The sequence below is a fragment of the Peromyscus leucopus genome, chromosome 9 (assembly GCF_004664715.2).
Source record: "Peromyscus leucopus breed LL Stock chromosome 9, UCI_PerLeu_2.1, whole genome shotgun sequence".
Classification (NCBI taxonomy): Eukaryota; Metazoa; Chordata; class Mammalia; order Rodentia; family Cricetidae; genus Peromyscus; species Peromyscus leucopus.
This window is the reverse complement of record NC_051070.1, coordinates 82,754,941-82,778,964: the sequence shown is the minus strand read 5'-3', so window position 1 is coordinate 82,778,964 and position 24,024 is coordinate 82,754,941. Positions and strand designations below refer to the sequence as shown.

The following is a 24,024-nucleotide window of genomic DNA, read 5'->3' as shown; positions in this document are numbered from 1 at the left end:
GTAAATATGTGTGGGTTCATGTGCATGGGCACATGCGTGTCCAAGTGTGGACATGCATGTTCAAATGTGGGAGTGCAGAGGGAGGGTTAAGTTGACATTGAATGTCTTCTTCCATGGCTCTCCCTTTGTTTGTTAAGGCAGGGTCTCTTACTGAACCTGGAACTCACCAATTCAGCTAAGCAACATCTAAATAAAACCTCCAGCCCAGAAAGAGCTGGAAACTGCGAGAGTTCTTTGGTTGTGGTGGTTTTCATTATAAACTTTGACAACTGCAGTTCACTTTGCTATCCAAGGTCACAACTCCGTGACTGGAAATTGAACTACAGTTCCCAGAGTGCATCTCTAGTCTCTGGGGGAATGCTGGGAAGTGTGGCAGACGTATGATTTTTGGCCAATTATAATTACTGTCGCGGGCGTAGCGATTAAATTACGTTTCCCAGAGTGCATCTTTAGGAGGATTCTGGGAGGAGTGGCAGAAGCATCCGCCCCACTGGGAAGGGAAAGGAGAAACCATTTGAACTTGGAGATTTGGCGTTTCCTGGGGTTTACAGACTGTTGGGGCATAGGAGGCACCCCGAAAAGACTTCAGAGTGAGTACAGCGAAACGAAACCTGTTCTAAGTGCAACCAGGATGTAGTGAGGAGCCATAATCAAAACTTAGCAGACGTTCTCGGCTACAGAGTTTGAGTTTAAGTGTTTCTAATCTTGAGAAACCGGACCATTTTGCATTCAACATTGAGTACCTCTGATTTATTTTCTGAAACGTTTTTTGGAGAGCTAATTAAACGTGGAACGTTCCCTTTTCTCACCTTTTCTCTTAATTTTTGAAGTGGTGGTGGGATCTTTTAGAAGTAAACCATAAAGCTTTTCATATAACCAAGACCATAAAGTCTGCATCACAGTGTCTTCGCATCCTTCCCAGCCCCGTCGAAGTCCACAGTTTTGAAAAGGATGTTCTCAGGATGCTCCCAAAGACAGGCAGCGATGCCTCTGCAGGGTGAGGGCACCCGTGAAGATTCAGGATGAACGCTTTGTCACGCTTTATGCCTTATAAGTCATTCCTTCTGGAAAGAGGAGCAAGATGAGAAGTGTGTGTGTGCGTGTGTGTGTGTGTACCTGTTAGTTCATATGGATCCTGCCTTGGCATTTGTTAGTTTTAGGTTAAAACAGTGTTACTTTCATCTCATCTCTTAATTCTTTGTATACACACACACACACACACACACACACACACACACACACACACACACGAGGGGCGCAGCGCTCCGTGACAAATTCCTTAATATTCAGGCCATGATAATCTGCAGCTGGCTAAAATTGATTTAGTAACAGAAATGGGGCAGGACATTAGGCAGTCATACAGTGGGCCACACAGAGTAGGGAGTATACAGCCACAAAGAAGTGGTCCTTGTAGTTCCCAGGATCCATGAACCTCACCAGAGGAATTCCAGTAGCCTAGAAATAATCTCCAGTTATTAGTCCCAGGAACCACTGTTTTGCTATACATTCTTATTTCTTAAAAAGCATAAGTGCATGTGCTTAAACTCTTAAAGGAGGCTGGGCATTGTGTCTCAGGCCTATAATCCCTCCTGCTGAAGCAGAGTGGTCACTGCCAGCGAGGCCAGCCTGGCTGCAGAGTGAGACCTTACCTCAAGAATAAGTAAATGAATGAAATTTAAAAATCTGTAAAACTAAATAAATTTACGTCAGGGCTGGGAGGATGGCCCAGTGGGTAAAGTGCTTGCTGAGTTTGACTCCCCAAGACCCATGTGAAGCTGGGTGCAAAAGCACGCACCTGTCACCCAAGCACAGCTACAGTAAAAGGAGAAGCAGAGGAGGCGTCCTGGAAGCTCACAAGCTAACTAGCCTGGTGTCACAGGGACGAACAACAGAAACAGCCTGTCTGAAAATAAGGTGGAGGCCGAAGACCAACACCGGAGGGTGTCCTCTAGTCTGTACCTCTGTCCTGGGGCGTGTGTGTACCCCACCCCACACACACACACACAAGTGCGATAATTGCATGTACCCTTCTCAACCTTCATCTCTTTCTCCTAAGCTAGCCACTGTCTATAGCTTGGTCTGTATACTTCTAGTCATTTGAAAAATATAAATACCTAACTATAATCCTAACATCCAGCAGGGGGGAGCAGGAAGATCAGTGAATTCGAGGCCAGCCTGGGTTGTGTGAGACACTCTCAAAACGAACAACAGTAACAAGTCCACGTAACTCCAAATGAGTAAAGCGTTATACATTTGTAATCACAGCACCGAGGAGTCAGAGGCAGGAGGATTGCCATGAGTTCAAGGTCAGCCTGGGTTATATAGTGATTTCCTGGTCTGCCTAAGCTAAGACCCAATCTCAAAATAATTTAAAAAAAAAAAAGCAAAAATGTAATTTATGTATACTGGACTGTTTATCTGTTCTTTTCATGGTACACGAATGAGGTAATGGTGACCAACCAAATATTACTTGTCTTTTCTACTTGTCTAGCTGAAGATATAATAGCAAATAAAACTCGATGTGGTGCTTCTGTGTTATCTCTGTACTTGTGGGGCTACTATAGGATGATTGCCTCTGGTTCAGAGCCAGCCTAGGCTATATTGTGAATCCCAGGCCAGACTCCCCTTAGAAAGTCATCATCATAAATTGGTAAAAATACATATTTATAGTATGCAATGTAATATTTCAATATCTGCATATCCTATTAAATAAATCAAGCTAATATATCTATCACCTCACATATTTATAGTTGCTCACTGTGATGAGGGCATTTAAGATCTCTTACAGGTTTTCAAGTGTCTTTCAAGTGTATATGGTGACCATCAGTGCCACAGATTTGCAGAATTTACATATCCTATCCAAGTATATCCTACATACCCTTTGGCCAGCATCTCCCCATTGCCTTTTGGGTATTTCTCACTTAGTAAAATATTATGACTACTCTTTCCTGTTGCTATACACATCCTTCTCTATTTAGAAGCTACTTATTATTCTCTTTAATCATAATTTGGGGGATTGCTAACATCAAACCTCGGGCCTCATGCCTATTAATTAAGTAGTCTACAACAGAGCTACATCCCCAGACCAGATTGCAATTTAAACTTTTTATTTTACTGTTATTGTGTGTGTATGATGTGTGTGTGTGTGTGTGTGCGCGCGCGCGCGTGCGCGCGCGCGCGCGCGCATGCAAGCCTGCCACAGTCTGCATGTGGAGGCCAGTGGACCACTCTGGGGAGTCAGTCTTCTCCTCCTCCTTCCACCGTGGGTTCCAGGAATCAAAGGCAGCTCACCAGGCCTGGACATTGAGTGCTTTCAGTGGCTGAGCCATCTTGCTGGGTCCCATGATCATAATTTTAAAAGAAGTATTTATTTACTTTATGTTCATTCATAAACAGCTGTATGTCTCTATACCACGTGTGTGCCTGGTGCCTGTGGAGGCCAGAAGAGGCCACTGGATTCCACGGGAGTGGAGTTACAGACCCTCGTGAGCTGCCACGTGGGTGCTGGGAACTGAACAGATCCTCTGGAAGAGCAGCCGGCACCTTGAAATGCTGTGTCCTCTCCAGCCCTTAGACCTTTGACTAACATTCTTAAACATGTTCTTTCCTCCCTAGGATAGATTCTTAGATGTAGAATTTTTAGATAAAAGAAAGTTTATTTAACACATTAATAGTTACTCTTAAGTTAACTTTAAAATATTGGAGCAATATACATTTCTGAGTTATATGTGAGCTAGTAAAGTTGTCCTTAAACACATAATTAAAATTGCACCTTTAACACCATCTCAGAGTGCTTTTTAACCCACAGAGTACATACTGCCTTCTGTGAAGGTGATTCATACTGTATGTTTCATGTTTTAACTTAAGCGACCTTGAGTAACATCAGTACCTAATATTTTGTTGACTCTCACGTGCTAAATATAATTTACCCTCTCCAGGGTCATAGATCACAACCAGAACTATTCAAGGGCTAGTCATCAAATGACTCATAATTGTGCAATCAAGAATCAGGTCTGAACTCTAAATGTTTCTCGGCAGGCTAACGTCAAAGTTTGCTTCCCCGGGGACAGTTAGAAGGTGGTTGGTTATTTAACTGTATGGTCTTACTTTCTCGGTGGAATTTCTTGACATTTTTACTGCTAATATGAGAGGTGCCTTGCACAGGGAAGACAATACATACTGATACACAATTTAAAGGGAAACTTTGGGCTGGGGATGTAGCTCAGGGGTTCAGTGCTTGTCTAGGATGTGGATGGTAGCAGTCAGATGTGTGAGGCTCTGGCTTCAGTCCGCAAGAATGCAGAAGCAAGCAATCAAGCACAGTTCTGAAAGTGGATGTTTAAGACACAGAATATTCCACAAAAATAGAGACGACCTTGGAATTCCTGTGAATTTGCATAGCTGTCTGTTGACATATTTTCCTAGTGGCCCTGATTTTAATTTTTCTTAATCTACAGGATTTTCTCCTACTTCGTTCTCTAGGAGATGTTGGGTTTTTGTTTTTCTTTCTTTTTGGTTTTTAGAGATAGGATTTCTCTATGTAACAGCCCCGGCTGTCCTGGAACTCACTCTGTAGACCAGGTTGACCTCCAACTCACAGAGATCTGCCCGCCTCTGCCTCCCCAGTGCTGGGATTAAAGGTGTGTGCTACCACACCCAGCCCGAGATGTTGGATTTTTTCTTTTTCTTTTTTTTTTTTTTTTTTTTTTTTTTTTTTTTTTTTTTTTGGTTTTTTGAGACAGGGTTTCTCTTTGTAGCTTTGCGCCTTTCCTGGATCTCGCTCTGTAGCCCAGGCTGGCCTGGAACTCACAGAGATCCACCTGCCTCTGCCTCCCGAGTGCTGGGATTAAAGGCATGCACCACTACTACCAGGCAAATTTTTTTTTTTTACTATGTCTTTTTTTTTTTTTTTTTTTTTTAAGATTTATTTATTATGTATACAGGAGAGGGTGCCAGATCTCATTACAGATGGTTGTGAGCCACCATGTGGTTGCTGGGAATTGAACTCGGGACCTCTGGAAGAGCAGTCAGTGCTCTTAACCTCTGAGCCATCTCTCCAGCCCCTTTTTACTCCGCCTTAAATTTATTTCTTTTGTGTGGATGTCCTGGTGCATTCGTGGAAGTCAGAGGAGAGCTTGTGGGATTGGCTCTCTCCTTCCACCCTGTGAGTCCTGGGGACTGACCGCAGGTCGTCAGGCTGGGTGGCAGGCCCTGGGGACTGACCGCAGGTCGTCAGGCTTGGTGGCAGGCATGCACCCCTACCTGCTGAGCCACCTCACCAGCCTAGCATGTTGTTTTTCATGGATGAGAAACCTGGATTCAGGAGTCTGGAGATATCTCAGAATTGTCATTTATTCTGTTAGGATAATGCTAATGACCGTAATAAATTTCAATGGTCAGGAGACTGGGTATAGTTCGGTGGTAGAGTACATGGCTGTAGCTAGAGTTTTCCTGCCTGGCCCACAGTCAGGACAAATCTCTCTCACCCGCCAGTCCCACAGCCGCTCAGACCCAACCAAGTAAACACAGAGACTTATTTTATTTATAAATTGTATGGCCGTGGCAGGCTTTTTGTTAACTGTTTTTATATCTTAAATTAGTCTATTTTTATAAATCTATACCTTGTCACGTGGCTCGTGGCTTACTGGTACTTTATATTTTTTTGTCTTGGTGGCTGTTGCAGGCAGTGACTCCTTTTGTCTTTTTGTTTTTTTATTTTTATTTTTTGTTAGTCCTACCTATACTTTGTGCCTACCCATGGCCAATCAGGTTTTATTTATTGACCAATCAGAGCAACTTGACATACAGACCATCTCCCAGCACAGCCAAGTGTAGACCATCTCAAACACCTGTACTTAGGCCCGTGGTCCTAATCATCCTCTATGTGGACCTGTTGGGTAAAGCCATGAGGAACCCAAGAACGGGCTCCCACAGGACATACAGAACATCCCACAGCACATGGCTTAATGTGCCAGACCCTGCACTCAGTCTCAAGAATTAAAGCTAAAAAATTAAAAACTTTTAGCTTCTTAATATGGCAAAGCTGTTTTTCTTTTTCTTTTTTAAAGATTTATTTATTTATTATGTATACAGTGTTCTGCCTGCATGTGTACCTTCACACCAGATCTCATTACAGATGGTTGTGAGCCACCATGTGGTTGCTGGGAATTGAACTCAGAACCTCTGGAAGAGCAGTCAGTGCTCTTAACCTCTGAGCCATCATTTCTTACAAACAGTCCAGTGCAGAGGAGTTTTGGTTGGTGGGGAGCTTTTCTCCATGTGTGAATCAAGGATCCAAGCTACTCTATCTACTGACTGCCTTTGCCATTGGGGTCTTCCAAGCAAAGGGAAGTGAGGATGGAGAAGCCACATTCACTGCTAATGCTTCATCTGAGAAGGGACGCACTTCACTTCCACTAACACCAAATTGTTAAGACCCAAGCATGGCCCCACCTAGGAACAAGGAAGGGGAGAGAGATGGTTGACTTTGCAGCCACATCCCAGCAACAGTTCCACAGTACAAAGGAGGAAACACATCATTTATGTTAATTAGGAGATCCACACAACTCATTAGCTGAGCAGAACAGGTTTCAATTTTGTGTATTAGAAAATAAGCAATGGGAGTTTGAGATCCCATGGCTAGTTAGTGATAAAGTGCAGTGAAGGCCTGGGATGGTGGTGCACATCTAAAATCCCAGCACTCAGGCGGATCTCTGGGAGTCTGAGGCCAGCCAAGGCTACATAGTGAGGCCCTATCTTAAAAAACAACAGACGGACAAACGAAACAAAACAGTGTCAAAGCCCGTTCACATGAGTTTTGTGTTGTGGTGGTAGTTGTTTGTTTGTTTGTTTGTTTTTTCCCTGATATTGCAAAGTGATTCTGTCCTGGCTTAAACTATAACTCCTTTGTTGATTTATTACTTTAAAGTGCATACTGTGACCCTAAAAACAAAGCAAACAAACCTCCGTTTTTCTCTAGGGTCCCAACAATGTCTCTGTATTGCGGAGCGGTTTGCAGGAGGAAATCTTTTTGGTGCTATAGGCTGCTGTCAACGTATGTCACTAAGACGAGGTGAGTTCTGACCAACCTGAGTATTTGGGGCCTATTAAATACTAAACTCTAAACTCTTAAAAATCCCATATTAAGAATTAAATGTATGAGATAAAAATTACACATAATAATGTCCACTGTAAATTATTTACAGTTGAAAGCCATTTAATAATGAATTTCCAACAATGAAAATGTTTCATACTCTTGACTATAAGTTCTACTCAAATAAGACATTGTCCTTTTGGCCAAGAGTGGTAATGCACACCTGAAATCCCAGCATGTGAATGGTGGAGGAAGGAGGACCAGGAATTCAAGATCCTCCTCTATGTAGAGAATTTGAGGTCAGCCCCGGTTACATGAAAGTCTCTCAAGGAGGAAGAGGAGGAAGAAAAAAAAGGAAGAAGAAGAGGAGGAGGAGGAAGAGGTCTTTTTTGTTATTGTTACTGTCTTGTTTTGTTTTGTTTGAGTCATATTTATGACTACACATGTGGAGAAAGGTGAATGTACATGGGTGTGTGTATATCCATATGTAGACAGAGGTTGACCAGATATCTTCCTTAATCACCCCAATACCTTACTATTTTTTAAAGCTTTATGTATATGGATATTTGGCCTGCATATGTTTGTGTACCATGTGTCTGCAGTGTCCACAGAAGCCAGAAGAGAGTGTCAGATCCTCTGGAACTGTGTAGATGGTTGTTAACTGCCACATGAGTGCTGTGAATTGAACTCAGGTCTTCTGGAACAGCAGCCAGTGCTCTTAACTACAGAGCCATCTCTTTAGTCCACCGCCTTATTTTTTGAGGTGGGGGTCTCTCACTGAACCTAGAAATCACTGATTGGCTGGCCAGCAAGCCCCAGGGGTCCTCTTGTCTCTCCCTCCCTGGCGCTGGGATTATAGAGCTCTGCCCAGCTTTTGGGGTGTTAGATCCAAACTTGGGTCTTCATGTTGGCATAGAAAGCACTTTACTAGCTGGTCATCTCCGTCACCCCCTGTTGGTTTTTTGAGGTGGCATCTTACTATATAGTCCGGGATACTTGGACCACTTGCTCTCCTGCTCTAGCCTCCCAAGTGCTGACTCACCACACCCAGCTAAGACTTGGACTTTGTGGTGTCTTGTTTCATGAAACAGTGCTTCCCACATAACAGGCACTGATATGTTGTTGGATGAATGAACAGGAAGGAAGATGTTAGAGGAGACCTGTTTAGTATAACAAACATGGTTAAATCATATTGAATAGTATATTTTTGTTTTCTGAAACAGCAAGGATAACTCCAAGACCCTACTTCTCTCAAAAGAGATACACTTCAGTGGAAGGTAGAACAAGGAGAAGGGGGGAGGGGAGGCTGGAGCCAAGTGCAGGGGACCGTGGGGATGTACAGCAGTGACAACTAGTGTTGAATAAGTTGACCTACCAGACTCATGATGCCCTGTTGGAGGACCCCACTTGGCAAAGCCATGGGGTTATTGACTGTAAATGATTGGTTGTCCATAACTTTCTTGGGTGCCACTGTTATGCCTCCCTAATCAGAACAGCTGTGGAGTTCTTTCCACAGCCCTTTGGTAGTGTGTTTTACACTTATTTGACACACATATAGCTGTGAATGGTCAGGAAGATGATTTCTGTTTAAGCTATATAATTCTGATAATCAGAAATAATACCAGAATATTATTCTTTTCTGACACAGGAAAGTAACAGTATTCTCAGTCTCAAAGACAGCCAATTTTAGACTTTGAAACAGACTAAACTGCCCTGCAGAAAATACACAAAGACTGATTCCCAGGTGTTGTTTATTGCTAAATCAAGACCAGGCTGTTTGCACTGAGACATAGCTCTCTGCATTAGCTCTCTTTCTGCACTTGTATCCTGATGACTCAAGGTTCTGCCAACTGTTTACTGTCTGGGATCCTCCTCAACCTAGAGCTACGTGCATGGGTCAATGTGACATGACTAGCCTAAAAGAAACTACGTAACTTACCTTGTGTTATGAGTATGGGTGGACCCTGAAAATGTAACATATATTGTGCAGAGTTTAGCTAAGGGAAGAGAGCAAGCGATGTGAAGTAATGGTGGTGTAAGAGCTGGGCAGAGGCTAAGAGTGAGTGTTTGAGTGTAGCTGGAGAGGTTTCTCTCCGTGTCCTGCCAAGCCCCAGTAGTCTAACAGCCCACTTATAAAATAAACACACAGACACTTATATTATTTAAACTGTTTGGCCTAATGGCTCAGGCTTCTAGCTATCTAGTTCTTACATCTTAAATTAACCCATTTCTATAAATCTATACCTTGCCACGTGGCTCGTGGCTTACCGGCATCTTCACATGCTGCTTATCATGGTGGTGGCTGGCAGTGTCTCCCTCCGCCTTCCTGTTCGGTGGATCTCTGAGTCAAGGCAGCCTGGTCTATAGAGCTAGTTCTGGGACAATGGAGGCTACACAAAGAAACCCTGTCTTGAAAAACCAATATATATATATATATATATATATATATATATATATATATATATATATATATATATATAAATATTTTCTTATTTTTTAAAGAACGCCTTTTTTTTTTAATCCTTTAAGAAAAATCAGATAAGAGCCAGGCAGATCTCTGTGAGTTTGAGGTCAGCCTGGTCTACCGAGCGAGATCCAGGACAGGCACCAAAACTACACAGAGAAACGCTGTTTTGAAAAACAAAAAAGAAAGAAAGAAAGAAAAAGAAAAAAATCAGATAAAGGTTAAAATGACTACTTTTGGATCTCACCAGGTCTATTGAAGTCATTGACTGAAAACCTTCACATCAGTGTTGTGCTTTTAAGGATCACGGGGGGTGGGGGTGGGGGGCAAAGGCTGTCGCTCTTTGTCCTACTCTCTTAGAAAGCGGCGGTGTTTCTGTTGTTTGTATTTGGTCACTTTGGAGGGGCACGTCTCTCTCCTTTGACATATGCGACTCTTTACCCAGGAGGCTACAGTCACCTAAAACAAGTTTAAAAACAGCACAAGTCTTGAAGGTCAAGTTTCTCTTCGTTACTCCTCACCTGCCCGTGGGTGAGGCTCCTACCATGGCTTCTGTGGTGTTAGTTCTTCTGCTGTGTTTTCATGATGGGCCGACGCTGCCTGTCGCTTTGACAGATGTCCCATATCTTACAGAAAACACCTGTAAAACATCTCCCACTTACTTGTCAAAACATGGCATATACTTGAGAGTCTGTTTTAGGGCTTAATTTTTTTGTTCTTCTGTATGGGGATCAAACCCAGGGCCTTTCACATGCCAAACAGGCACTCTAACACCGAGGTACACCCCTAGTTTGGTTTTAGGGTTTTAATAGGCAAAAATGGTTAATAATTAAGCCCCCAAGAGAATGCTCATTTAGTCCACCACTGAATCTTTTTTTTTCTTTTGTAAGATTTTGATTTATTTATTATGTATACCGTGTTCTGCCTGCACACCAGAAGAGGGCACCAGATCTCATTAATGATGGCTGTGAGCCACCATGTGGTTGCTGGGAATTGAACTCAGGACCTCAAGCCAGTGCTCTTAACCTCTGAGCCATCTCTCCAGCCCCACCACTGAATCTTAAGGACTCTGATTCAATTTGTAAAGCTTGTGGACAGACTCCAGGCACCCTAAGTGAAGGTACTAGAAAAGCCTAGAAAAGCCTAGAACTTGCTTTATTATTGTCTCTTTTTGAGAAGCCAGTAAGGTTTCCTTTTCTTTCTTTCTTTTTTTTTTTTTTTTTTAAGACAGGGTCTCTACATAGCTCTCATTGCTCTAGAACTCACAGAGATCCACCACTTCTGCCTCCTGAGTACTGAGATTTAAGGCGTGGGCCATCACTAAGTTTTCTCAGTCCACATTTTTATTTTAGCTAGTGAAAAAATTATCACCATGAGTTAGGTCAAGCATGGGCTTTACCTGTGGCTCGTGGCTTACTGGCATCTTCACATGCTGCTTGTCATGGCAGCGGCTGGCAGTATCTCCCTCCGCCTTCCTGTTTGGTACACTTAAGGAGCCAAAGGCGTTCATGTCAGAAACAAGGGTACCTGCTTGTCACGTGTGTGCCCCGTCTTCCCTGGATGGATGAGAATTTCTGAAGGTGCAGGGTTTGCTGTCTGCACAATAAATCCAGCCTGCTCCATCTCCGGGTCTGTCCTCCTCTCTGTCAGTCCACTGCCTGCAAATTCTTGCCTCCGTGTAAAACTGGCAAAGTTCCTTAAGGTTTAATTCAGTAAGTTTTATTGCCCTTGAAGTTCAAGTCAATAAATACGGATTGGACTAAGCCATTCCATATCCAGTTACTGAGCTGAAAAGCCAAGAACGGCAGGCCCTGCCCTTGAAGAAACCCGTCTTTCTGGACACGAACAATGAACAGCGGTGCAGCAGGATGCAGACCAGAGTACACACTTGCCTGTGGCCACCTCAACATTGGAGCAAACTGGGATGGAAAGAGATGAGTGGAGCATGATGGCACTGACCTGTAATTGCAGCTACTCTAGAAGCTAAGGCAGGAGGATTATATTCATGGCCTTCCTGGACTACAGAGTGAGTTCAAGACCAGCAAGGGCAAATAGTGATAAAAGGTGAGAAGAGAATTGAGCATATAGCTCAGGGTTGGAGAGCTTGCCCAGCATGTCCATGAACTTGGGTTCAGGCTCCAGTTCTGTAATACATACATACGTACATACATACATACAGTGCAGGAGAGTTAAGAATTCCCCCAAATGAACGACAGACAAACAACCTAGTGCGGTTTATTTGTGTTTGCTCGTTTACTGAACTTCTGTGCTGTCTGTGTCACGGCACATATGTGGAGGTCAGAGGATAACTTGAGGGAATTGGTTCTCGCCTTCCACCAGGAGGGTTCTAGAGATTGAACTCAGGTTGTCCAGCCGCTTGGTCATCTCACTAGCCTAAGTCTGGTCTTTCGATGGCTCATTTCCCAAATGCAGGTACTTATTTGAATTGAAGGAAGATGATGAGGCCTGCAGGAAGGCTCAGCAGACCGGAGTGTTTTACCTCTTTCATGACCTGGCTCCTTTGCTGCAGCAGGCATCGGGACATCGATATCTGGTCCCTCGGCTTAGCCGAGCAGGTAAGGTCAAAGTTCACCAATGGAGTAGACGAGGCTTGGACCACTAAGTGAAATCCAGGTCACAGTGAAGCTCCAAAAATACCCTTGCATTTTAAATGAGTTTGGATTTTTCAAACAGCTCTTGAGACTCAAGCTTACATACTGTTTCTAACTAATAACTCATTGTATGAACTTGAATTGCTAGTTAGATGTTCTTGGTGGTGATAGGAACCATGAGTGCCTTCAACAGCGGTCCATGAAGCTGCTGTCCAAATGGGATGGGCCACTGCCCATTTTAAAAAATGAAATTGTATTGTAACACAGCCACACTCCTTCCTTCACACACTGTTCAGCTGCTTTTATGCTGCAGTGGCAATTGAGTAGTCATCGCAGGCTGTATTATAAACTCTAAAATACTTGGTATCTCTTTACAGAGAAGGTTTTCTAGCCTTGCCTTGGGCTAGTGATTTCCAGCCTCAGGGAATTCCAATTTACATAGATCAAGATTTGCATCCTAACTTGATTTTGACTAGGTCAAAATTGAAGGAAATTAATTTTGAGATCCCTTTTAGTACATGCAACTACAAATCTATATACTGCTGGATTGGGGGATTTTATTTTTGAGATTCAAGTGTGGATTGAAATTTTTGTTGTTGTTGTTTTTGGTTTTTTGAGAGACAGGGTTTCTCTATGTAGCTTTGGAGCCTTTTCTGTAGCCCAGGCTGGCCTCAAACTCACAGAGATCTGCTGCCTCTGCCTCCCCAGTGCTGGGATTAAAGGCGTGTGCCACCACCGCCACCCCCCTCCCAGGCTTGAAAATATTTTTTAAGACTCTGCCTGCAGGGGACGAGACTCAGTGGTAGAGTACTTGACCAACATACATGAGTGTCTTAGTTACTTTTCTGTTCCTGTGATGAAACAGCACAACACAGGCAATTTGCAGAAGAAAGAGTGTATTCCGGGCTTTACCATTTCAGACAGATGGGAGCATCATGGCAGGGAAGCATGGCACCGGAGCAGTAGCTGGGAGCTTTCATCTTGAAACCAGGGGGCAGAGAACACACTGGAGACATCATGGGCTTTGGAAACCTCAGAGCCCTGCCCTACACCCTTCCATGCAGTAACACACCTCCTGCAACAAGGCCACACCTCCTAATCCTTCCCAAACAGAATTCTACCAACTGGGACCAAGGATCAAACATAGGCGCCTACGAGGGCCATTTTCACTCCGACCTCCACAATGAGGATCCTAGATTGAGTCCCAGTAGCAGGGGAAAAAAATCCTGCAGCCATTAAGTTGAGAGTAAATACCACTAAATAAAATCTATGATATACTAAACATGGTCAGATGTTCACTGTCATTATTTCTTAAATAACAGCATAAAACAGTTATGTACATAGTTGCTTGTTATTGTTATAGTACCAAGAGCTGTTTAAAGTATTGACAAATACTACCTTATTTTATATAAGAGATTTGAGCATACCCACATTTTGGTATGTAAGAGACCTTCTTTAACAGACCCCAGCCAATCCAGAGGTAGCAACTGTGTACTCTAAGCAGAATTACGTCCTGTGGGTCTCACCTGGCTGTGTTGAGGGGACTAAAATCCATGTCTCACTTTTTTCTCTCCCTCTTCTCTTTTGTTATTTAGAGTTGGAAGGGCTGCTGGGTAAGTTTAGACAGGACTCACAAAGAATAGAAGACTCAGTGTTGATTGGATGTTCCAACCAGCATGAAGCATGGTTTGCTTTGGATCTGGGTCTGAAGAGCACATCCTCCATCCACGGTGCGTACCCCTTTTCCTAATAGGTACCCCCTGCTGCTCTCAGCCTTTAGGGTTTTGCATGATACCATTTCAAAGAAAATTTTACACATACAAGAACATTATCAGTTTTTCCCTTTAAATAAGGATATAAAAACACTAAGGCCAGGCGATGGTGGCGCACGCCTTTAATCCCAGCACTCGGGAGGCGGAGGCAGGTGGATCTCTGTGAGTTCGAGGCCAGCCTGGTCTACAAAGCGAGTTCCAGCACAAAGCTACACAGAGAAACCCTGTCTTGGAAACAAAAAACCAAAAAAACCCACTATTGTCACTGAAAAGAGAAAAAGGAAGCACGTGCTATGAGGCTTTAGATAGCCTGGAACTTGCTATATAGCCCAGACGGACCTCAGATTCAGGGCTTCTGCCTCAGCCTCCCATGTGCTGGGAAAACAGGCATGCACTACCTCAGCTGGCTGAAAATCAAGGGGATTGTAATGATGTTTGTCCAAGTGGTGGGAACACACTTGCCTATTGTATTATTCCCCACACATGTATACACTTTATATCTTGACTATTTAATAAGTATTTTAAAATTCATGTCTTCAAAACTGAGTATGGCAGCATGTAATCCCAGTACGTGGGGGAGGCTGAGGCCCAAGAATTTGAGTTCTAGGCCAGCTTAGCCTACAGAGTGAGGGGGTTTTTCAGGGGGAAGACAGAGCAAACGCTTGGCATGGTGGTATGTGCTAGTAATCTCAGTACTTGAGGAATTAAAGATCATCCTGTCTACAGAGTATGAGGCCAGCCTGGCTACACGACGTTCTGTCTCAAAAACAAAATCGTGGTATCATTTTTTCTAAGAATGTTCCCATGGAGTAGTTCTGGGTCCTCCACCTCAGAGTTGGTTTGGATCCTGCCATGCTTTCCTTCTCTCTTCAGTGTCTGGGGTGTAAGTTAATGGTGGCGGGATGAGCTTGGACACTACAGTTTATGTTTTCCAAGGATTGGTGTTGCTGATCCTGACTGCTCTAAAGAGGATCTTGAGAAATACTGTGCCCTACTATTTCCCAGACTAACTTAAGAATCACTTGGTACCTGTTTAATTTTTTTTTTTTTTAATCTTCCAAAATTCAGATTTGGGAACCCAGAGCAGCTATCCCATGGCATCACACACCCTTGTACATGAGCATGCGTTCTCTGTCTCTCTCTCTTTCTGTCTCTCTCTCCAAGTAGAAGCTTGGGAGCCTGTGTCATTTCCCAGACTCCTACATGAGTCTCGTAGGCAAGTTTGGGACGCAGAGCTCTGGCAGGATGGACTTGGCAGAGGCAAAGCTGGACATCTGTGTAATCGCATTCTCTTTTCTAATTTTCTAGCCCCCTTGCCAAAATCTGAAATGGAGGCAGAGCTCAGAGGTTCTTTCATCACACTGAGGCAGGCTGTTTTTCAGCTGAACTTGATGGATTCCTCCTTGCTGTTCACGGTAGTTCTGGTTTCTCAGCTCTGTAGGAAGTATAATAGGGCTGTGTGTACGGGCAGATACACATGTGCTTATACATCATGGTTTTTTGTTTTTTTACATGAGGAATAATTTTACATTGCTTTAATAACTTGTTCTCACAGCTTTAGATTTCTTGTTAATTTTTATTATTGGTTTTTTAATTTTTATTTTTTTTGAAACTCTTATCTACCCCAGGCTGATCTTGAACTCACTATGTAGCTGAAGATGACCTTGAACTTGTGATCTTTCTGCATCTATTTCTGAATTACCAGGATTATAAGCATGCCCTGGCATGCCTGGTTTATGTGGTACTAGGATTGAACTCAGAGTGGCCTACATGTTAGATATACTGATTACTTTTCCTGCTGCTGTGATAACAAACCCGGACAAAAGGAAGTCCAGTGAGAAAGGGTTTAGTACCGCTCACGTGTGAGGATGTGGTCCATCATGGTGGGGAAGTCAGGGCGGCTTGAGGTTGGTGGTCACATTATATCCACAGTCAGGAGGCAAAGAGTGAGGAAGGACCAGCTTGGCTTCTCCTTTTTATTCTCCAGGACCCCAGCCCATGAAATGGTGCTAGACACAATTGGATGGGTCTTCTTACCTCCGTGAACCTAACTAGATAATCTTTCCCAGGCATGCCCAGAGACTTGTTTCCATCAAGTTGACAACATTTCCTGTCAAGTTGACAACATTTATCATCATACCAGCCTTTAATGCTTTGTTTTGTTGTTGTTTTAAAGACAGGATCTCAGGCTGGCCTTCAGCTTACTATATAGCTGAGGATGGCCTTGAATGCCTGATCCTTTGGTCTCCATTTCCCCAGGGCTGGAATTATAGGCATCTACACACCTGTCTGCTCTAAATTAAAGAGAAACCCATAAGCCTTTTTTAGGTGGAAAAAGAAAATCACAACTTGAGTTGGGGAAACAGTGGGTGGAAACGCTTGCTGAGCAAGCCTGACTCGAGTTCCATCCTGGGAACCCATGTAAAAGCCAGATGCTGCGGTGTGCCGCTGGAATCCCAGTACTCCTAAGGCAAGATCTCGGGCAGAGGCAGGAGAAGGGCTCGGGGGCCACTAGTCTGGAGTACACTGCACAGCAGCGCCAATGAGACCCTCTTCAAGGTGGAAGACAAGAACCAGTTCCCCAGGTTGTCCCCTGACCTTAACCCATACACACACATACACATGCACGCACGCACGCACGCACGCACACACACGCAAAATTGTTCAAAAACAAAATCACAACTTCATTGAGGAAGAATAAGTATGAAAGAAATGTTGAAATGTTTTCTTTTGACGCTAGGTCACATTTTACGGGTGTGTATTATATTGCTGAATATTTTTATACTTTAAGCAATCCATACTGCATTTCAAAATACCATTTAGGCTAGAGACCCAGCTCAATGGACGATTACTTCCTAGTGTGTGTGAAGCTGTAGATTGCCAGCTCTGCAAAGAATAAAAAAAAAATTAAAAGTACATAAAATATACTTCCTTTTAGATTTTTGGTGCTAGGAAAATATCCTTAGGTCACTTCCTTATTTTACAGTTTAAAGGCACTGGAAGTAGGTGAGCTAGCACCAGTGACATGGCCCAGCAGCTAAAGGCACCGGCCATACAAGCCTGGGGGCCTGGGGTGCTCCCTGTAAAGGTGGAAGGGGAGAACCAACCCCACCACGTTCTCCTGTGACCCACCATGTCCCAAGGCACATGTCCCCCCCCACCCCGCCCCACACACTATTAGTAATACAATTAAACAACTTGCTTGAAATAAGTGAGCTAGGAAAAGACGCCCCCTCGAATTGGTCTGGCCACCTCTCTCTAAAGCCGGACCCTGCTTTGTATCTAGGCTCAGGCTCTTCTCCGCTGGCACGACAGCCATCAGTTCTGCAGCAAAAGCGGGCAGCCTACGAAGAAGAACATGGCCGGTAGCAAGCGAGTGTGCCCTTCCAATAAGATCATCTACTATCCGCAGGTGGGGCGCAGTGGGGTGCAACATACTCGTCATTCCAGTTCTTGGGAGGCGAAGGCAGCCTGGGTTACCTGAGATACTTTCACAAAAATCAAAGGAAGGGGCTGGAGAAACGGCTTGGCAGTTAAGAGCACTGGCTGCTCTTCCAGAAGAGCTGGGTTCGATTCCCAGCACCACATGGCAGCCCACAAACCTCTGTGACTCCAGTTCCAGGGGATCCAATGCCCTCTTCTGGCTTCTTTGGGCACCAGGCATGCCTGTGGTACACGTACATACAGACAGGCAAAACATTCATAGGGATAAAATAAAAATAAACAGCCAGGCATCGTGGTCAGCACTTGGGAGGCAGAAGTGGGCAGATCTTTGTGAGTTTGAGGCCAACCTGGTCTCCACAGTGAGTTCCAGGATAGCCTGGGCTCTGTAGAGAGACCCTGTCTCAGAAAAAATAAAATTAATTAATTAATCTCAAAAATGTTTCTCTTTGTTTTTTGAAAAGGGGGCCTCTCTATGTCTCTATGTAGCCTTGGCTACCCTAGAATTTGGTATGTAAAATGAGAAGAGAAACTCGGGAGGCAAGGCAGGTGGATCTCTGTGAGTTTGAGGCCAGCCTGGTCTACAGAGCAAGATCCAGGACAGGCGCCAAAACTACATAGAGAAACCCTGTCTTGAAAAACCAAAAAAAAGAAAGAAGGAAGGAAGGAAAAGAAGAAAAAGAAAATTAAGGACAGTAGTCCAAGAGGTTTTCCCACTCTGTCACAGGGAAGGAAGCCTCTGTGCTCAGAAGGTTTCCATAACTGCCTCTTCCTTTTGCCTTCCAGGCCCCATAATGCCAGCATCTCAGTTTCCCTTCTCCTTTCCTAGATGGCCCCTGTGGTGATCACACTGGTGACGGACGGGGCCCGGTGTCTACTCGCCCGCCAGAGCTCCTTCCCCAAAGGGTTGTACTCTGCCCTGGCAGGCTTCTGTGATATAGGTAAGGAGGGTAGGGAGGAGGTGCAGGCGACAGGGGAGGATGTGACACATTTGTCCTGTTGCCATCCTGCTCGAGTCACAAACAGTCATCCTCATGTCAAGGAAACTGTCCTGGAATCATGCTTCATTTCCTACGTAACCGGGGGCAAAATTTCGAACATGCAGCATTAGCTGGAAGAATTAGACAGCGAGTCCCCCTCACCCACTGCCTCAGTTCTGTAATCTTTGATTCCACTCTCCTCACATACACATCTACCCATTTGTCTGCCCGGCCGTCGGCCCGTCTTATTTTCTGATGAACGAGTTACAGACATGAGTGTACTTCTCCCTGAGTTTCCAGCACACCGCTGCTAATGAGAATCCCATGCTTGCTTACAGTTCCTCATACCGTAATCTCTGTGAGTTCACTGGGTCAAGTCTACAGATGAAAAGGGGCAGTGGCACAGGCCGAGGGCAGCAGTGACCTCTCCCATCGCCACACTCGCCCGCACTGTAACCAGCCCACTAGACGGGCTCTACTCGGGGTCCGAGCCCTAGTGCTGGGAACCGAGACTTGAGACACTCGCAGGAGCGCCGCGTTGAGACGGCTCTCGCACACGGGCTCTCACGATGCAGATAGGTAACATAGAGTTTTCCTGCTCCAGGGCTGTCGGGGATTAATCTGAGTGCTTTCAGGTGAAAGTGTGGAAGAGGCCGTCCAGCGGGAAGTTGCAGAAGAGGTGGGCCTGGAAGTGGAGAACCTGAGGTACTCCGCGTCCCAGCACTGGCCCTTTCCCAACAGCTCACTCATGATTGCTTGTCATGCAACCGTGAAACCAGGGCAGACGGAGGTAAACTCTTAACTTTCCCTTATGCTGTGATGTCCCCATCACCGGCCAGCGAGTACCTTCTGAGCACTTGTCTTAAGGAATACTAGGTTATATGGTGATATATAAGATACTCAGTATCCTGAAGGAATTTGCCTTTGAGAATGGAAACAATCATTCTCCCTTGCATATATCTCAGGTACAGAACAACTTCCTTTAGGGTGCTTTGTTGACGTATAATTAACACACAGAGTCTACAGGGGGTGGGACTCAGGTGGGAGAGTAAGCCGAAGGTACACAAAGTCACGGGTTCAGTCCTCAGCGCTATGTAAACCCAAACTGGTAGTCCTTGCTTATAATCCCAGCACTTGGGAGGTGGAGGCAGGAGCATTAGAAGTTTGAGGCCAGCCTAGACTACCTGAGAGCCTGTTTTATTTTTAAAGACATATCTATGGATGTCTGTAGACATCTGATGCTTCTGACTGGCTGGCTTTGGAGAGAAGCGTGTATTGGGAACTATCCATCAGACATTACTGTCTGTGTCATAAGCTTACCCATCATCTTCTGTCACCCCCCCCCCCCCCGCCCCGCGTTTCCTCTGGGCTAAGAGCAGTTAACGTAAGCCTTACTTTAACGTATTCAACAGAATGTTGCTAACTGTAGGTGCTGTACAGACCGCCAGAACTTGTTCTGTATAAGTGAGACTTCATATCCTTTGGCCACTGCCTCCCCATTTCCCCGCTTCCAGGCCTTGGGACAAGTACTCAACTCTTGGCTTCCACATGGTCAACTGTTTTCCAGTTTCCATGCAGCTGAGGGCATGTGGAATCTGCATCAGGCTTATTCCACTTAGCATGTCTTCCGGGCCCATCAACTTACTATAAATGTGGGATTTCCCTCGTTTTATCAACTCAGTAATGCCAGCCAGGGTGACAGGTGCCTGTTCCCTTGGTACTTGGGAAGCAGAGGAAGAAAGATCCGGGAGTTCAAGGTCAGCTCTGGTTGACATAGCAAATTGGAGGCAACCTAGGATTACATTAGACCCCCCCCAAAAAAATCAAACAAAACCCCTCAATACTACTTCACAATATGTATTTCTTCATTGACAGACATTTAGATGGTTTTTATATCATGGATGTTGTGAAGCATGCCACAGTAACAATAGGAATGTCCCTCTGAGATCCAGATTTCCATCCACTTGGATATATGCTCAGAAGTGGGATTGCTGGATCAAATGATAGTTCTAATTTTTATTTTATTTTATTTATTTATTTAGTTTTTTGAGACAGGGTTTCTCTGTGTAGCTTTGTGCCTTTTCCTGGAACTCACTTTGTAGACCAGGCTGGCCTCGAACTCACAGAGATCTGCCTGCCTCTGCCTCCCAAGTGCTGTGATTAAAGGCGTGCACCACCACCGCCTGGCTTTTAGTTCTAATTTTTAAATTTTTATTTTGACATAGGATTTCACTGTGTAGGCCTGGCTGGCCTAGAATTCACTATGTAGACCAGGCAGGCCTCAAACTCCCAGAGAACCACCTGTCTCTGCCTCCCCAATGCTGGGATTAAAGGCCAGAGCCACCTTTTTAATTTTTTGTAGAATTTCCAGTTTTCTATAGTGGTTGCACCAGTTTACCTTTCTGCCAATAGTTTATAGTGGTCCTCCATTTCCATATCCTTGCCAACATCTATTGTCTATTGTTCATTTTTGAGGCAGGGTCTTACTATTCGTAGCCCAGGGTGGCCTTCAACTTATTGTATCACTCTGGCTCCCCTCAAACTTAGGGTCTTCCTGTTTTACCTTCCAAGTGTTGGGATTACAGGTGTGTGCCATCATGCCAGGCTTCTTTGGTTTTTTGATAGTAGCCATCTGACCTAGATACTTTTCTATTGCTGTGAAGAGACACCAAGGCAACTTATAAAATGAAGCATTCAACTGGGGTTCTGCTTAACAGTTCTAGAGGGTCAGTCCATGACCATCAAGGGAGGAGGCACAGCAGCAGGCAGGCAGGCATGGTGCCGGATGGTAACTGAGGGATTACTTCTGATCCACAAGCACGAGGCAGAGAGAGAGTTAACCAGGAATGACATGAGCTTCTGAGACCTCAAAGCCCACTCCCCAGTGTCACACTTCCTCTAACAAGGACACACCTCCTAACCCTTCCCAAACAGTTCCACCAGCTGGGGACCAAGCCTTCAAACATACGAACCTATGGAGGCCGTTCTCATCCAAACCACCACACCATCTTAGGAGGTATGCAGTGGTCTCTCATATGGCTTTGCTCTGCATTTCTCTGATTAGTGACACTGTACTTTTTCACATATTTGTTGGCCATGTGTATTTCTTCTTTTAAGAACCATCTATTCAGGTGTTTTGCCTTTTTTTTTCAGTGCTAGGGATTGAACACTGAACCTCAAAGGTGCACACTACCACTGAGCTCCAACACAGTCTGTCTGTGCTGTTGAACTGCAAGGGATCCCTACACATTTTAGATATTAATTCCTTATGAGATATTTGTTCTACAGACATTCTCTCACATCCCATAGGTACATTTTCATTTTGTGTTTCCTTTGCTATATAGAAGCTTTTTTTTCCCCTTCTAAGACAGGATTTCTCTGTGTAACACTGGCTGTCCTAGAACTAGCTCTGTTGACAAGGCTGGCCTTGAACTCACAGAGAGCCTCCTGTGTCTGCCTCCGGAGCACTGGGATTAAAGGAGTGTGCCGCCACTACCCAGCTGTATAGAAGCTTTTTATTCTGACCTCATCATGTCTACTTTAGATTTTCCCGCCTTTGCTTTTAATGTCACATCTAAAAAAGCCAGTGCCCAGTCCAGTATCATGAAACGTAGTATCTTCTAAGAGGTTTATGTGAGGGCCTACTTGTACATTTAATTTTTAATTCATTTTGTGTTGTTTTTTGAAATAAAGGGTTCACTTTCATTCTTTTGCATGTGTATCCAGTGTGCTAACACCATTTATGTTGTGATTTTTCACCTTCAGTTTTTAGCAGTACTTTATATAGAGATAGCATACACACACCTCACTTAACGATTTGGGGATTGATTTGGGGATTGATTTTACTGCTCAAGGGATTCAGGATGTTGGGGACTAATGGCATAAAACCATAGGGACTTCTGGTTGAAAGGGACTAGGGTGTCTTACCCAAATCCACCTCGCTTGTCTGCAGCATGTCTGACAGATGGATGTCACCGAAGGCCCCGCCCACCAGTTTGCCAATTTTGTCCTCTGATTTTTATGGGCTCTCTAATCCGCTTCCACTTCCTGGGACAGTCAGTCTGCTTACTTCACTTCTTGCTTTTAGTCATCATTGACCTTTATCCTGGAGAGAGAGTAACGTTTGTACTAATGTATTTATGTGTGAACATATGTGGAAATCAGAGACAGGATGTGGGAGTCTGTCCTCTCAGTCCGAGGGACCAAGCTCAGGTCGTCAGGCTTGACAGCAAATGCCTTTACCTGCTGAGCGTCTCACTGACCCTGCTTTTTGTGTTTGGTTGGTTGGTTTTTTTTGTTTGTTTGTTTGTTTTGTTTTTCGAGAGAGGGTTTCTCTGTGTAGCTTTGCGCCTTTCCTGGATCTCACTCTGTAGACCAGGCTGGCCTCGAACTCACAGAGATCCACCTGGCTCTGCCTCCCGAGTGCTGGGATTAAAGGCATGCGCCACCACTGCCTGGCCTGTAGCTGCTTTTTAATTGAGTTATACAACTGATGCAGACACAATTATAACTTACCACTTAGTATTTTAGTATCTATACTTTAGAATTTTATGTGTATGTACACTGGGGACTGAAAACAGGCTTAACAAATACTATTAACCTTGTACGAATAGGATATTTTTTTAAATTTGTCTTTTTTAAAAGAACTATTTAAAAATATATTTAATTCTCTATTGTGTTTCTGGACAATATCTAGAACTGATTTTAACCTAACCCATCAATGCCAGGTGTTACCATTTAAGAAAACATAGTTTTGTATGCATTGTTTCACATTTGGCCTAGTATTTTAAATTTTACAGTTCCTAATTCTCCTCCCCCCCCCCCCTTACCCCTGCGCCTCTTGTCTTTCAGATCCAGGTGAACCGGAGAGAGCTAGAAGCAGCTGCCTGGTTCAGTCTTGACGAGGTGGCCACAGCCCTGAAGAGAAAGGGCTCCTTTATTCAGCAGCAGAGTGATACTGTCCCATTGATGTTGCCGCCCAAATTAGCCATTGCCCACCACATGATTAAGAGCTGGGTGGAAACACAGACCTGTTCTTCCCTGGCTGCTTAGCTCAAATCAAGCTGTCTAGACCCCTCCCCAGCGTTGCTGAAGGGCATGCCAGAGATCTGCCACAAGAGGAGGTGGCAAAGCCAGCTCCAGGGCAGTCTCCTAAGGCAGAGGAGCTCTGGGAAGTTCCTGTCGCCAAAAGAGGTTCCCAGTACCGGACCACCAAAAATGTCAGTGTTACCGGATAGAGCAGCCTGTACCCGCGCTTGTCCTAGCTACTTTGGAGGCTGAGGCAAGAGCATCACTTTCTCTCAGGACAACGTGGGAAACACATCGAGACTCTGTCTCTTTGACAAAACAAAACAAAAACTCCAAGGAAAAAAGTTGATTGATGAGATGCTAACCACGAAACGCCGAGAGAAAAGTGCTGATTCATGTGGACGGAGGCCATTTCTCCAAGGCTGTAGGAGCAAACATCTTCTGGCACCTGGCCCATGGATGCTGCATTTACAGGAACTGCCAAATGTGCCTGGAGTAATTTGTCTTAGTGTCTACACTATTAACAAATCTCAACTCACATTTGAGTTGCTTCTGTCCTCACAGAAAAATAGCATAGTATTATATTTTTGAATCTGTGTGTAGGTGTATTATTTTTTAAATTTTATTATTATAA

General features: G+C 44.4%; 1 protein-coding gene across 2 annotated transcripts; it reads left to right on the top strand.

Moving 5' to 3' along the window:
- Positions 1–465: 465 nt before the first annotated feature.
- On the top strand, positions 466–24,024 carry Nudt13 (nudix hydrolase 13). Of its 2 annotated transcripts, XM_037208630.1 has the most exons (10): positions 466–590; positions 6,980–7,072; positions 11,991–12,133; positions 13,765–13,899; positions 15,250–15,356; positions 17,228–17,353; positions 18,212–18,323; positions 18,998–19,152; positions 21,297–21,378; positions 23,214–23,355. In XM_037208630.1, the coding sequence occupies exons 2-10, from the start codon at positions 6,990–6,992 to the stop codon at positions 23,261–23,263; spliced, it is 993 nt and encodes a 330-aa protein (XP_037064525.1). In that variant the 5' UTR covers positions 466–590; positions 6,980–6,989; the 3' UTR covers positions 23,264–23,355. The 2 variants fall into 2 exon arrangements, with proteins under 2 accessions (XP_037064525.1, XP_028735524.1); XM_028879691.2 differs by lacking the exon at positions 21,297–21,378 and having other exon boundaries at positions 23,214–24,024.

What these genes read in the sequence shown, in the direction of transcription:
- Nudt13 (XM_028879691.2), top strand. Translation starts at nt 6,990, where the DNA reads ATGTCTCTGTATTGCGGAGCGGTTTGCAGGAGGAAATCTTTTTGGTGC. An exon ending in CCCTCGGCTTAGCCGAGCAG is followed by an intron (nt 12,134 to 13,764) that starts GTAAGGTCAAAG and finishes TTTGTTATTTAG; the next exon opens with AGTTGGAAGGGCTGCTGGGT. An exon ending in ATTCCTCCTTGCTGTTCACG is followed by an intron (nt 15,357 to 17,227) that starts GTAGTTCTGGTT and finishes CTTTGTATCTAG; the next exon opens with GCTCAGGCTCTTCTCCGCTG.